We start from the raw sequence: 13,955 nt of genomic DNA on the forward strand, positions 1-13,955 counted from the left end.
AAAAAAAATCATCCTTATACCTCGAAAGCCTTTCTTCATCAGACTATTAATAAGAATTACTCTTTTCCCCTAGCATCTCGCTTTTCATCTGTGATAGTACTTCCCCATACTTGTCTATATACAACATCGCGAAAATTGAACCTCATCAGAATAGTACCTACTGGATCCAGTCCTAGCCTTCGGGAAGTCCTCCTTCTACTTTTTCAACCGCCTTTAACCCATGCTCCTTGCCCTTCGGCACGGTTTCCGGTCCGTGCGGAGCGCTCCTGGCCGAAGTAGCCGATACCGACTACGAACGCAGCCAAAATTCGTTATCCTACTACGACATCAGCATAAGAATGCCAGAGATATACATTTGCATAATGAAAATAACGGCCAAGATTCCCTTGGAGGTAGAATACTTCAGTTTATTCGAGACGAAACAAAGTATCTCTCCGAATCGATGAAAATAGATGAGTCTCTCAATGAGAATCCTCAAATCAGCCCAGACAAGATCGATCCGGCTTTGCTGAGCCAGATCGCTGCATTACCCGATATCCATGAGCAATTTGCCACACTCCTACGACTGCCAAAGTTTGCTGTACACCCAGACGTTCTTCTACAATTCTACTCGCTCTTGCCAGTGGTAGACGAGCCAGAAAGACAGCTTCTACTAAGGAGGCTTGTGTTCCACCGCCAATGGCACCAATTTTGGCAAACTGCCATCACGGACGCTACATCTTTGAGCGATGTGGAGGACCTTGTCGAGCTTATTCACGCTGAGCTTCAGGCAAGTAACAACAACCTTTTCGGCGTATGGGAAGCTATTCGGGCCGCGGTACATCAAACAACGACATCTGGATTACTCAATTCGATTCTCGAGGGCATCGAGTTCAAGTTTGGCTTCCTGAAGACCCAGATATCGAACTTCGTCGCATATATTCGTGAGCTCGATAATGTAGAAACTCAGGAAGAGCTTGAGTTGTTGGAGGAAAGTCAAAGAGACGCATTATCAAACAACATGATTCATAAAGCCTTTTACATCCAAGCACGATTGAGGTTTGACAACTGTGTCTCTGTTGAAAAGGACCCATGTTTTCTCAAGTCACCTGGATGGTATTCATTTTTAACGTCATCAATTCCTCAACGAATTCACTACCTTGCATATGGTTCTGAGACCGAGGCAGAAACCCCGAGCCTGGCGCAGAAACCAGCATTAATGTCTTATTTTTTGCATCATCGACTGGCTTACCTTAATGAGAATGACCTTTTTTCTCTTTTCCAATCAGCCACGCCACAAGACGCCAAACGTATTTATCTCCTTGCATACAAAAACAGCCAACGCAACTTAGTTCTGAGTCGGCGAATTTTCAATCATATTTTGCTGTTAGCAAAACTACACAAAGACGACAAGCTAGTTCTTGAGGTCTTCGAGAAGTTTCTTAAGTATCTTTCACCTCAGATATGCGAAAGTCTATTACCCTTGATTGTTGTGAATAACCCAAGGCTTCTTCGTTCGTTTGAGAGAAAAAGACCAGATTCGTTCAACAATTCGGTGTTAAATTTCGTGAGAAGCGGTGTTTCTGCCCAAAAGCTAGCATCAGTCATTGCATATTGTAACAACCGCCGTCGAGCAATCCGTCTTGCTTTAAAAGCTGCATCACTAGATGCTATTGAGGCTCAAGAGGTAGTAAGATACCTTCTTAATGGCAAACTAACAGCTTACAACCTTCTAGAAGTATTACGGTTTGCATTTCGCTATGAATTGCTCAACGAGCTGACTTGTCAACTTGTTGACGAAATTTTGAAGAAAACGTGGAACGCTAATAAACTCATCAAGCGCGGTCAAGCCCGAAGTTACCAGTTTAAAGATGATTTCAGATTTTATTATGCGATGTCCTCAAAGGAAGAACGGTTTCGGTTAACGAAGACAATTGTAACGTTAGGACAGGCAATGTCAGTCTTAGATACGAGAAAGTTGGCCGAATTCTACAAGCTTCTTCGCTACTATATCTTTCACTCATCCAAATTCACATTCGTTACGTCAAATACCGGGAAAACTTACTTGATGGATCGCTTAATCAAGTATACCATGCACTTTATCTACAAGTCACAAGGGGACTCTCAAGAAAAAGATGGAGTGAAAAAGATTAGGGACGTTTTGAACTCCCTAAATTTCAATACTAATCTGGGTCAAAGTTCGCTACTTGAGTTCATTGTCTATGAAGAGCCCAAAATAGCACATGAAATTCTCAAAAAATACCAATCAAGAAAAAGTGCGTTCAGTAGTTCCATGATGGAAGGGGTCTTTCGTGGAGTGCTTCGATCAAGGTCACTTTCGCCATTGCAAAGAGTATTGGCATTTGATAATCTTCGGAACATCGCGAAAACTATGGGTTATAGGCACGAAATGAGTGCAAGGTTGGTTGTGCTTTATGGCAACCTGATAATGAGTTGCTTGCGCCAGGACGAACGTAAGACCGCTGATCTTTTGAAAGAAGTTATTCAGATGGGCCACTCGAGGGGAGTTCCTTTGTCAGTGATAAAGGGCTGGTCCAAATCCAAAGCGTAACATCAAAATGTATAGTGAATACAAAAAACCAGACTGCATGAAGTTTGCAGTATTCCCACCTCAATGAATTGTTCAGTACTCCAATATCTGATATTCAATGTCCACAAAAGCTTACGGCGTGACAGGTCCCGTCTCGCTCTCAAACCCAACTCAGCAAGAGATAAGTTTAAATGACGCTCTCATAGGCGAGCTCAAAGCTAGGGGTTCATTCGAAAGTGAACAAGCAACTAGAAAGCGAGTCGATGTGCTCGCGTTGATGCAAAAAATGGTTCAAGAGTTTGTCTTTAAAGTATCCAAAAAACGAAATATGAGCGATGGAATGGCAAAAGATGCTGGCGGAAAGATTTTCACCTTTGGCTCCTATCGGCTTGGTGTGTATGGTCCGGGATCAGATATTGACACATTGGTAGTGGTCCCTAAGCATGTCTTACGCGAAGACTTCTTCACTGTTTTTGAGGAAATTCTCAGAGCGCGTCCTGAATTAGAAGAGATCTCATCCGTTCCTGATGCCTATGTTCCAATCATTAAGCTTGAATTCGATGGTATCTCAATCGACTTGATTTTCGCTCGCCTTAATGTTTCACGCGTTCCTTTGGACATGAGTCTTGATGATAAGAACTTGTTAAAGAACATAGAGGAAAAGGATTTGAGATCTTTAAACGGAACTCGTGTCACTGATGAAATTTTGACACTTGTACCCAAGCCGACAGTATTCAAGCATGCCTTAAGATGTATCAAAATGTGGGCTCAACAAAGAGCAGTTTATGCGAACGTGTTTGGTTTTCCAGGGGGTGTTGCTTGGGCAATGCTCGTAGCAAGGATTTGTCAGTTGTACCCTAACGCCGTGAGTGCCACTATTATTCAGAAGTTTTTCACCATCTACACCAAATGGAACTGGCCGCAGCCTGTTCTACTCAAACCGATCGAAGATGGTCCCCTCCAGGTTCGTGTCTGGAACCCAAGAATTTATCCGCATGACAGACAACATAGAATGCCAGTTATAACGCCGGCTTACCCATCAATGTGTGCGACGCACAATATAACGAGCTCAACTCAAAAAGTTATCCTAAAAGAGATCGCCAGGGGTGCCGAAATAATGGACCAAATTGTATCCGGTCATAAATCATGGTCGGACTTATTTCAAAGACACACATTCTTTCATGATTACAAATTCTACTTGTGCATAGTGGGAGCCACGATAGGTACAGATGAAGATCACCATAAGTGGAGCGGTCTCATCGAAAGTAAATTGAGGATCCTTGTACAAAAGCTTGAAGTTGCGGATGGCATTGCACTTGCTCATCCATATGTCAAGTCATTTTCTACATCATATTGTCTCAATGACGAAAAAGTTGAAGATGTCTTGGGCGCCTATGGAAATCTCCTGGGTGAGCTGTTTTTGAGTAGCTTGAAGGAGCTATCAGGTGAAAGTAAAATCAACTGTGGAGATGCCTCTGATGCTGAAGAGAAAACGACAAGGATCATACATCTCACAAAACTCTTTATTGGACTCGACGTCAGTCTCGTGCGAGAAGTAGGTGGGGTCAAGAAGCTTGATATACAATATCCTTGCTCTGAATTTTACAACCTCTGCAAAAGTTCACCTCTGTTTGAAGAAGGAGTGAACTTTATACAGATAAAAAACGTTAAGTTGCACGACTTGCCTAGTGATGTATATGAGGAAGGAGAGACTCGGCCAGTCAAGAGTGGTAAAAAGCGCAAAAAAGATGCCGGTGCAGAGCAATTGAAGAGACCTAAGGGATTGACACCCACTGCCGCTGCTTAATTTGCAAGGTTCTTATTGGCTTGGCTCGTTAAGAAAACGTCTTCAATATCGTTAATAAATGCATGGTGCTTCCTTTTCTGTGTAAAGCTCCTAGTTGAGTCTTTTTCATTTTGCTCAAGATTTTTCTCTAGCCAGAGAATGAAATCATCATTTCCTCCTGTCTCGTTGTAAACTGATGCGTAAGTGCTCCAAACATGCTTGTTAGCCTCTTCTTTCCAAACTTTTGCAAGTAATGAGGAGAGCTTTCTTTGCGATGAGTGACTCTTAGCAGCTCGAGAGTAGTAGGAACGAAACGCTATAAATCCATTGAGTCTTCGTCTTTTGACCGCTTTTCGACGCTTTGATCTGTTGGACGGCTTGAAAAGGTCAATATCATCCATACTAGCATCGCATTCAGCTAGACTATTGATGATGGTTTCTGAGGGTTCAGGCAAGGCTGGTATCAGTAAACCTGTGCGTATCATTAAGAAGTTCGCTTCCTTGGATTTTAAATGAATATCTTCGTTAGAGACCATTGGAGAGTTTATCTACGGAGTCGTTACTTTTTCACTCTGAAATTTTATTTCCAGCCGGGCAAGTTCTGCGTGGATCTCACCCGCGTTTCAGGCTAACTATATATTCCCTGCGTAATCAACTGAAATTGATCGTATAGTCTGGTATACATGCTGCCCAAACTTTTTCCTATGAGCGAAACCTCAACGAAGCTGTCGATCTCTTCATCTTTCAATTGGGGTTGCAATCGGTTCTTAAGAAGAACACTGGTATTGTCGCCATTGTTAAAGCAAGGGAGACTTGAATCTTTTTGCATAATTTCAACCATATTGATAATACGATCGCTCTCCTCTCTCAATGCTTTAAAGCAGTCCTTGCATAACTTTTTGAAATACTGGAATAGTTCACTTTCCGGACCATCCAAAAGATCAACATATTCCATGGTGAGTTTGAATGGAGCAGCTTCGAAGCCAAGACTACCGGGTGAGTTCGATAGAAGAAATCCAAAATCTATGTGTATGATATGACCTTCATCGTCAAGCATAATGTTTCCGTTGTGTCTGTCTTTAATTTGCAAAACGTAACAGATAATCGAATATGAGGCCAAACTTCTAGCAAAATTTTCTTGTGCACACCTATAGGCAGCTGAGGACGGATCCCCAAATAGTTTTTCGAAGTAATCTTTGAGGGTGAATATGCGGCCCTTAGTATTTTCGCCAGCTCGAATTGAAATCTCAGTCAATGACTTCTTAATAGAGTGGATCGAGATTGCGTTAGTTATTGTCTCAACTAAACCAGTATTCGCACTTGTTATCAAAATTTTCATTCTCTTTGTCCACAGGGGTATTTGTTTGGTTGTCCATATATTGGAGATCATTGTAATAAGCTGACATGCGAAAGCCTCTTGAGGAAGATCAGAGCCATTCTTAGCGATGACTGAACATAAGTCCCAATTTGGTAGCTTGCCGTAAATGCTAGATTTCCTTATTCTTTGTCTCTTGGCATGCCAGTCCTCAGCTAGCTTAAAGTCATTTTCGAGCTTCCTTTCTCCAGCATCTGGATCATTGCCTTTAAGATGATTAAATTTCTCGTAATCAATAGACTCGAATTGATCTTGCAACGCAATCATTGACTCGATAATTCGATTTTTTATCGCTGATGACTGTTCCGAGGTGGACTGACCTGAAGCCTCTAATTGTTGCAACATGACAGCTGCTATGCGCATTTGATCTGCTCTAGTCTTTGATGCAGCATCTATCAGGTTGGATGAGTTTCCGGACACCTTTTCGAGTACGTCCATATGCGAGATACCAGACTTGCTTTGTTCAGGATCGAGATATGGGGAATGAGATGTCTTCATCTCACTCAAATCTGCTTCAAAGTTCTGTGAAGCGCTTTGCATCAGCCTGTTTTCTGTACTCAACGTGGGCGTTGTTCTATAGTTCAAGGAATGGTGAGTTGACATGGAGCGTTTCTGTAATAATATCCTATTCGAAGTTGATGAAGGATTGAAATCAATCTCATCACTAAGAAATTCAACAAACATTAAAAATGGAACTCTTTCTGCAGAATTAAGTACGCAAGCTTCATTTACACTAAGCTTCAATAGCTTGTGATGTTTCTTGTTTCTTGTGCTCGTATGGGGGAGAAGCTGGGGAATGTCGACCTCTGCGGGAAGAAGTGTGTCATTTATGATGGAAAGTTCTGCTCTTAAAGCAGATAGACGGGCTTCCTTTGGGAGCTGTGATAACCGTAAGGATACATTTTGTAACGCCAAGATGAATTCTGTCACATTTTTTGAATAATTTGATTTCAAATACCTGACAGGATCAACTAAGTCACTAGACGATGTTTCCAGTTTATAAATCTGTTTGTCTCTTTGGCTTTCACCGTATCGAAAAATTTCCTCACTTGACAAGCTGAGATCTCCAATATCCTTCGTAGAGGACGAGGAGACCAAATCAGGCATGGAATGTGAAATATGATGAGGCAGATCTATTGATAAGGACAAGCTAGTTGGCCGAATCACCGACTCCACACTCAACTTTTTCTCCATGTGTTTCAAAAGAGTCACACTTTCCGATTCAGGATTGAGACTTTTGCCAGTGAAGGAATGATATCTTCTAAGCGGTTTTGAAGAAGTGTCTAATTCATCGTCACTGGTATAAAACTCAGACTCGTCAGATGCAAAACTTGAGCTTGAAAGCTTTTTATAACGAGCTGATGATTCAGAATGACGCTCAGGTTTGAGATCTGCTTGTGGATGGTGTATCCCACCTTCATCATCGGACTGAGCAGACCTGCCTTCACCAGACATCTTTTGGTTTTTTAATGTTAGATTTCTTGTCAAGACTTTTTGAAAATTTGCAAGTTTGAAAACGAATGATCTCTGCTGACGACCTTGTGTTGACAAAAGCGGTTTCGTGTAGTCATGAATTTGAGGTAATCCTATTGATGCTGCCAATGCGCCACAGAGCACTAGTGATGGGTGCAAGTTTTCCCGAAATTGAGGCTTCTGAGGAACTTCGGATGGATTAAACAAAATGTCCTGAAGCTTGTTTATTAAATTTCGAACGACCTGAAACGAGTATGATTTTGGTTCATCTTTGAGTTCAAACACATAAGCTTGCAACTGCCAAAAAACAATTAGACTGAAATGAGTATATCTTGCGCAGTATTCCAATATGAAATCCTCCAATGCCATCGAATTGGTTTCGAACGATATCAAAAGTTGCAAAAGTTGGGGTATTAAAAACTCCAAGTCGTCATACTTGAACAGTCGAAGCTTTTGCGTTAGGTAATAGTGAACACCAATTTCGTCAGAATAGCGACGTAGATAACTGACACATTGAAATACGTCGAAATCAACAGAGTTGATCTCTTTGTACAACTTATCAGCTTCCTCGACCATACTGGTGAGTAATGTTAAGCCTACACTTGATTCACTTTACCACTGAAGAAAACGTATATGCAGTCTGTGTTTTCTACGCCTTTACAATCAGATACCCAAAATCTTCATCACTAATTGGTGAGGGTTACAAAATGACTTACTATCTTCTAATCTAGTCTTACTCTTCCCATCTCAAGATCTATCTTGCGGCACGATTCTGAATAGAGAATTCAACTTGTACTTCATTTCCTCTGAAGTGTCATTGACCACATCGATAGCGGCGTTGATGATGAAAGGGACCTCATTCTCGTCATCCTTGCGGAAAAGCTTAGGCTCAAACGGTATGCCACTTTCAGCTCTTTCTCTTGCTTTCCTTCTCTGCTCTTCCTCAATCTTGAACTTTTCATCAGTAGCAGTCTTGTGATCATTCTCCCCGAGAGCTCGTGTTGTGCTGTCCCATAATTTACGCGACTCATGAGGAAGTTGCTCCTCCATTGGCTTAACCTGAGGTGGGTATGTCTTAATTTCTCTAGTATCAAGAAATTCCTCCTTTGAGCCTTTGGTCTCTTGAATCTCCATAACACCATTCCATTTGCCTGTGATAGTGTATAAAATCTTCCCCGTTCTTGAATCTTTCACAGTCCCTTCGATCACGTCGTAATCTCCAGAAATGAAACCTTTGGTTTTAAATTCAATGTCTGCTTCTAACTCCAAACTCTCACATTTGATTAGCATATGGTCACCGAGTTCCATTTTTAGCTTGCCAAAGAGAATACCACGACAATAGACATTGGGTTGTGTCATTGAATATACTTCGTTCTCGTGCTCGCCTAGGGTCAAGTGAGCGATTCCTTCCATCATCGCCGCAGATGAATTCCCCAAAAATTTCGATCTGGGTATGACAACACCGTCGGCCCGTATCTTCTTCTCAGGAACCATATAAAAGTACGACGACTCCGGTGGGTGGTGGCAAGTCTGTTCGGCCACGTAATAGCCAGTAGACTGATCCGGAAGGTCATCCCAAAAGCAAGAAAACACCTCACCCAAAATCGGGTTGAGCGGTTTCTTGACTGCTTTGGGGGCAATATGCCAACTAGATAAGTACCATTTGACGACAAGAAGAAAACGTTGCATATCGTCAGAGGTAGAATTTGCTTCAAATAGGATTTGAGGAGTATGGAAAGCGTTCGTAATACGCTCCAACATCGATTTTCTTTCTAAGATGAACGTTGGCAATGTGATTCTTGTCAAATCACAACCAGGCCGCAATTGGGAGATGATTCCCATAAGAATCGATTGATTTTCTGAACCAATATCATCTCCCTCTGTAGGCGCAGACGAAGCATCTGAAACACCAATCTTATTCTTTAATCGACCCAAAACCATACTTACCGGAAGTTGTCTATCCTGGCTTCGAAATTGCTAAGTACGCTAGCGATAACACTTACATCCGCACTTCACATGCATGATTTTTTTGGCTAAGCACGAGCGCAAGTGAAGGCGGAGATCCAGTCGAAAGGAGCTCGTACCCCAACTGGGTAAGAAATAATTATGACTATGAATATTTTGTCTCAAAACGTATATTTCTAAGGTAAATCGTTTAAGCCTTCTTAAATTTCATCTTTGAAGGGAATGCTTTAATTAAAAATATTGTAGAATATGATGCGAAACTGAAACACGGGCAAACTATATAACTTTTGTCTCATTTTCCGTTTGCAACATAATGCCCGAGATTTCCAATCTGGAATCAATTGAGGAGCTCGAACGTACTCAAGAGGCTCTCAAAGTGCTTGCTGTTTCATTGAGCTCAATCCGAACCATCGATGCTCATGAACTTAGCAAAGAGTTGAACGAACAGATCTATAGAGCAAGGCCCTATATGGAAGGTAGGGCAACGTCCTCAAAGAATGAGCAGCAATTGATAGACGATATAAACCATCTTGCGCAGACATGTCTTCAAATGATCCGAGTGAGAGAGAACTTGGAGACATGTGAGTAATTATTTAATCGATTCATTAGCATTCTGCACTAAATAGTACATCTGATGTATTCTCTGCCTATGAAAACCACTCTTTGAGTGTAGATTTGCCTTCTTTGCTGTAGTCTCGAGGATGAGGAGGAGCGGGAGTATCCCAGGCACCAAGACCAAAATACCGCAAGACGTATTCGACGTCTCCGATCTCTTCACGGTTGCCCTGAATTGCCACCGAAGGTTGGCTTTGCTTCTTTCCATTTCCAATTCCTGAGAACACTTTCTGCGCAACCTTACGCACGTCGTCTATCAGAAGCGCCTCAATTTTAGCCACCATCTCATCAACCGTTGTGACCTTACCCTGGCATTGCACTTGACGGCCGATATCTTCGAGCGCTGCAAGCTTGCTCTCAACGTTCATGAGCAATGACGAGATGAGCTGGTTCTTGGCCCTGCGGAACTCTTGCGAGGTGATACCACCTTTGCTTATGTCAGTCTCCAAAACTTTGGCGAACTCGTGAGCGGCAACCTGAGCCATGTACTCACCATGTCCCAAGTAGCATGAGATGGTGATGCCAAAAAGTCCCAGGTCGGTGTAGGCATGATTGAAGCACAGGCAGTTTTCAACAAATGGGTATTGGTTCAACACTCTGAAAAGTCTCAGGAACATACCTTTACCAGGGCCACCGGCAGAGAAGGAAGAGCCACCGCCAAGCAACTTTTGGAGGGTAGCCAAAGCATATAGGTCCTCGCTGAGCAAGCCCTCTGTTTCGAATGCAATTTGCATGTGCACAAGTTTTGGCAAGTTACTGTAGAGTGGTTCCTGGTAAGGCAAGGCGATCTCGCCTCCTTTGTAAACAGGCTTCTCATGTTTGATTGGGGCCCCCAGGCTCTTCCAGTCACCTAGACGCAGTTCCACCATCTTTAACACCTCTTGGTGGTCTACTCCCACCATCGCCACAACAGTGTTTTCTGGTGTGTAGAAATTTTTATGAAAAGACGCAATACCCTCTGGAGTTAGACTCCGCAACGAGTCTGGCAGCCCGTGCAATGGCATGCCCAAGGTGTTCCCTGGATAAGCAGCAGCATGCAAGATCTCTGGAAGAAACAAGTCGTGCTTATGTATAAGCTCCCCCAACTCATACTCAACTGTGTCCCCAGCCTCGGCAATTTCCGGAGCCGTGAGCTGAGGTTCACGAATGGTCTCTGCGATGCAATCAAACATCTTGTTCACGTCCTTATTGAAAACCAGTGCCTGGTACATGATAGACTCTCTCTGAGCACCACACATGTAGTTCCCACCTAAACGAGCCAATTCGTCCATCATCTGTTTCCCGCTTCTTTTCAGCGTGCTTTTGAATGCCAAACGGTCCATTATATGAGAATGGCCCGAGGTGTGTTCATTCTCGTACCTCAGCCCAGCGTCTATGTATGCTCCTAGAGCGGAAAAATGCCCTGGGGTCGAGTCTGTCACCACTCTTAGCCCATTTGCAAGCTTTGTAATTTGGATGGGCGAAGCTGACGTTGAAAGCTTTCTCAGATAGAATCTTGCACTTCTTGAAAGCATGATTAAAGGATTATACTCAAAAGTTGGGTGGGTGTATCTTCTATGAGGAAAATGCAAAAGGCAAGATTAATTCTATTATTGTGATTGGGAGGATGCAAATAAATTATATGGGGATGTCCCAACTCGTGGATTGCTGAAATCTATGAACTTGTCCCCAAAACTGTGAGTCTTAGAGATTTCTCGGTATCTTTCTTTTCAGGTTCCGATCAAAGATGCGATGTAGGTGCGAAAAAGATATATCGAGTACGCTTTCTGGATTGCCACCTTACAGTTAAGATTAGAAATCAACAAAACGTGGTCTAGACGACTCAAAGTCATTTTTTGAATTTTGTTTATCTCTGAGGCTGATTCTTGTTATTTTTTTGTGCTGCGGTTAGTTTTCAATTTTATGAGTGGCTGGCTGAGTGATGTTTTTTTTTTTTTGCAGCCAATTTACAGAGTGGGAGAATAGTTGAGAACACCTCCAAGGGCAAACGTTAAGGATGAAAATATATATATATATTTTTCTTGGAAGTTTGACAGAATCCAATATAATTAGTTTTAGAAGTTTGAATATTTTTGAGAGGTATCTGTTTGGCCACTGTAGGATGGATGAATAAGCTATGTATTCTAGACGTCAATGACACTATACTTGATCGCAAAATCCCTCTACGTCCAATACAACGATGAATAGCTGACTACGTACTTAGTCTGATTGTAGGAAGTAGCTATGTATAGTAGTCAGGTAACGCATTCTACATTACATATATCCTGATATCATCTACCCACTGTGGTCATTTTGAAAAGGAAATACTAGCAGGGAATAGTCGGCAGCATTACACTGTCACAATGGAGCCCCAGTTATGTAGTTACCATTGCTAGTTGATGTATTTTGACGTACGTTGCAATTTTCTATAAATATGCTATGCATACAATGATAGTATCAGCCAAAAAGTGTTCCTGCCTAGTTAAACCTAATTTTGTTGAAAAGAGGTCTTGAAATACCAGAGACAACAACCATGCCACATTTGAGGTCTTTTGGTGTATCCACAAATGAAGTCTTGTCAATTTTAAATCCACCACCACAACGATGCTGGTGAATAACCAAGCCCCAGAAGGTCTCAGAGATACCTTTTCTGCAAAACCCCTGCCACTTCACAACACTTGATCTAGATTACCTCGATAACATGCCTTTAAATTTCCTGAAATGTAGCCTCCGGATGGTAGTACACGGGGCACAGCCAGTATGGCCTTCTGATGTCGTCCCACACACTCTCGTCTTTCTCGTTACCTTTCTTCAAAGTTTCCTGTGGGATTTGGACCTCCTTGAAAGTAACCTGAAGACCATAGTTGCCCAAATCAATCTCGACCAACTTCTTGTACACCTCGTATATCACCTGTCTGTCAGCACCTAAACCGTTAAAGAAGGAGAAGACACCGCTAGGTTTGAGGAGCCCGACAACAAAGTCAAAGAGTTCAAGCATGTCTTGATAGTGTTCAGAGAAAGTGTCGTAGTAGATGCCATCAAAGTAAACCTGGCCAGAGCTAAGTAAGAGCGTTAGTTGATCTTGCCAGCGGCCCTCGAGAACGACAACGTTGGGCTTGTTGAACCAGCCCTCTTCCCTCATCTTCTTGAGAACATCAGGGTGGCCTTCACAAATGTAATGTTTCGTAGGTTTCTTATTGTTGATCATTGTATCGATAATGCCCATACCAAAACCAATATTGAGTACGTTGACATCTTTTGCGTCTTCAGCAGTTTTGAATAGTGTCTCACAGCCTATTCTCATGATATCGGTTTCCCAGGACATCATAACGCCGTCTTTGCCCTCCTCAGTGATCAAGGCATCGTCCTTGTACTCTAGCTTGGACTCAAGGTATGCCTTTTGGTTGAACGATGGATCATTCGTCTCATCGACAGCCTCTTTTTCTGTTTGAGATTTCGTTTCCTCCTCCTCAGCCTCAGCTTTTGTGTTCTCAGCAGCATCATTTCCAGTCTCCACCTCTGCATCTAATCCAGTCTCAAGAGATGCCTTTTCTGTGTCGACAAGTTCAGGAACCTCGTCATCGCTAAGGACTTCCATGTCAAATTCACTTACCTTCCGCAAGAGCAACTCGGCGCGAACTCCAGCATCGACAATCTGCTTGTACAAAGGCGTCTCCTTCAAACCTCTTTTGATGAGTATGCATCCAGGCGTATCTCCATTCACGTCAGTAAGACACCAGCCTGCACCATACTCGAAAAGCACCGTAACCATGTCATTCGCAACATTCATCTCATCTTCAGAAAGATTTTTGGGAACATGAGTTGCTATAAGATGCAATGGAGTAGTGGTAGTCAGGGCATCCTCATCAATGCCGTGTGTGTAGTTGTACGCCTCTTCAATGGTGTAAGTGGCAGGAATGCCTGCTTTTAAGTAATGCTTTAGCTCATCTAGAGCTTTGCTAGTAATTGGTCTAGACGCAAACTTGCAGAGATCGTGAAGATCAGACATGTTGGAGATGTAAAGTCTACAGGCATCTGGCTGCAATCTATGGCCGATGAGGTCACGTGCAAACTGTGAATTTTAGAATATTGGCCATTTCTTCAACGAAATGATGATAATGAGGGTTCTCAGGCCATATAACAGAGTTCCTATCGATCAACAAGTACACAAGACTGTGTGGCTTCTTAAGTGTTGATCCTCACTCCATGCTATCACCTCTCTCACTAGTGAA

The 13,955-nt window shown here is 42.5% G+C and overlaps 6 protein-coding genes across 6 annotated transcripts; 2 read left to right on the forward strand and 4 right to left on the reverse strand. All coding sequences in view use genetic code 12, as the record gives it.

The window, feature by feature from the left end:
* Positions 1 to 220: 220 nt before the first annotated feature.
* CJI96_0001189 (uncharacterized protein) lies at positions 221 to 2,551 on the forward strand (the record flags this gene model as incomplete). The annotated part of the gene is made up of 1 exon (XM_029033200.2): positions 221 to 2,551. The coding sequence occupies one exon, from the start codon at positions 221 to 223 to the stop codon at positions 2,549 to 2,551; it is 2,331 nt and encodes a 776-aa protein (XP_028891792.2).
* Positions 2,552 to 2,648: 97 nt separating this feature from the next.
* PAP1 (polynucleotide adenylyltransferase PAP1) lies at positions 2,649 to 4,337 on the forward strand (the record flags this gene model as incomplete). Its single annotated transcript, XM_029033201.1, has 1 exon — positions 2,649 to 4,337. The coding sequence occupies one exon, from the start codon at positions 2,649 to 2,651 to the stop codon at positions 4,335 to 4,337; it is 1,689 nt and encodes a 562-aa protein (XP_028891793.1).
* Positions 4,338 to 4,944: 607 nt separating this feature from the next.
* Positions 4,945 to 7,740, reverse strand: PIKA (1-phosphatidylinositol 4-kinase; the record flags this gene model as incomplete). The annotated part of the gene is made up of 1 exon (XM_029033202.2): positions 4,945 to 7,740. The coding sequence occupies one exon, from the start codon at positions 7,738 to 7,740 to the stop codon at positions 4,945 to 4,947; it is 2,796 nt and encodes a 931-aa protein (XP_028891794.1).
* A 171-nt stretch (positions 7,741 to 7,911) lies between these two features.
* Positions 7,912 to 9,105, reverse strand: OBPA (oxysterol-binding protein OSH6; the record flags this gene model as incomplete). The annotated part of the gene is made up of 1 exon (XM_029033203.1): positions 7,912 to 9,105. The coding sequence occupies one exon, from the start codon at positions 9,103 to 9,105 to the stop codon at positions 7,912 to 7,914; it is 1,194 nt and encodes a 397-aa protein (XP_028891795.1).
* A 671-nt stretch (positions 9,106 to 9,776) lies between these two features.
* MAS2 (mitochondrial-processing protease subunit alpha) lies at positions 9,777 to 11,258 on the reverse strand (the record flags this gene model as incomplete). Its single annotated transcript, XM_029033204.2, has 1 exon — positions 9,777 to 11,258. The coding sequence occupies one exon, from the start codon at positions 11,256 to 11,258 to the stop codon at positions 9,777 to 9,779; it is 1,482 nt and encodes a 493-aa protein (XP_028891796.2).
* A 1,172-nt stretch (positions 11,259 to 12,430) lies between these two features.
* On the reverse strand, positions 12,431 to 13,732 carry RMT2 (protein-arginine N5-methyltransferase; the record flags this gene model as incomplete). Its single annotated transcript, XM_029033205.2, has 1 exon — positions 12,431 to 13,732. The coding sequence occupies one exon, from the start codon at positions 13,730 to 13,732 to the stop codon at positions 12,431 to 12,433; it is 1,302 nt and encodes a 433-aa protein (XP_028891797.2).
* Positions 13,733 to 13,955: the final 223 nt, after the last annotated feature.

This window comes from Candidozyma auris, chromosome 1, assembly GCF_003013715.1.
Source record: "Candidozyma auris chromosome 1, complete sequence".
In the NCBI taxonomy this organism is placed as follows: Eukaryota; Fungi; Ascomycota; class Pichiomycetes; order Serinales; family Metschnikowiaceae; genus Candidozyma; species Candidozyma auris.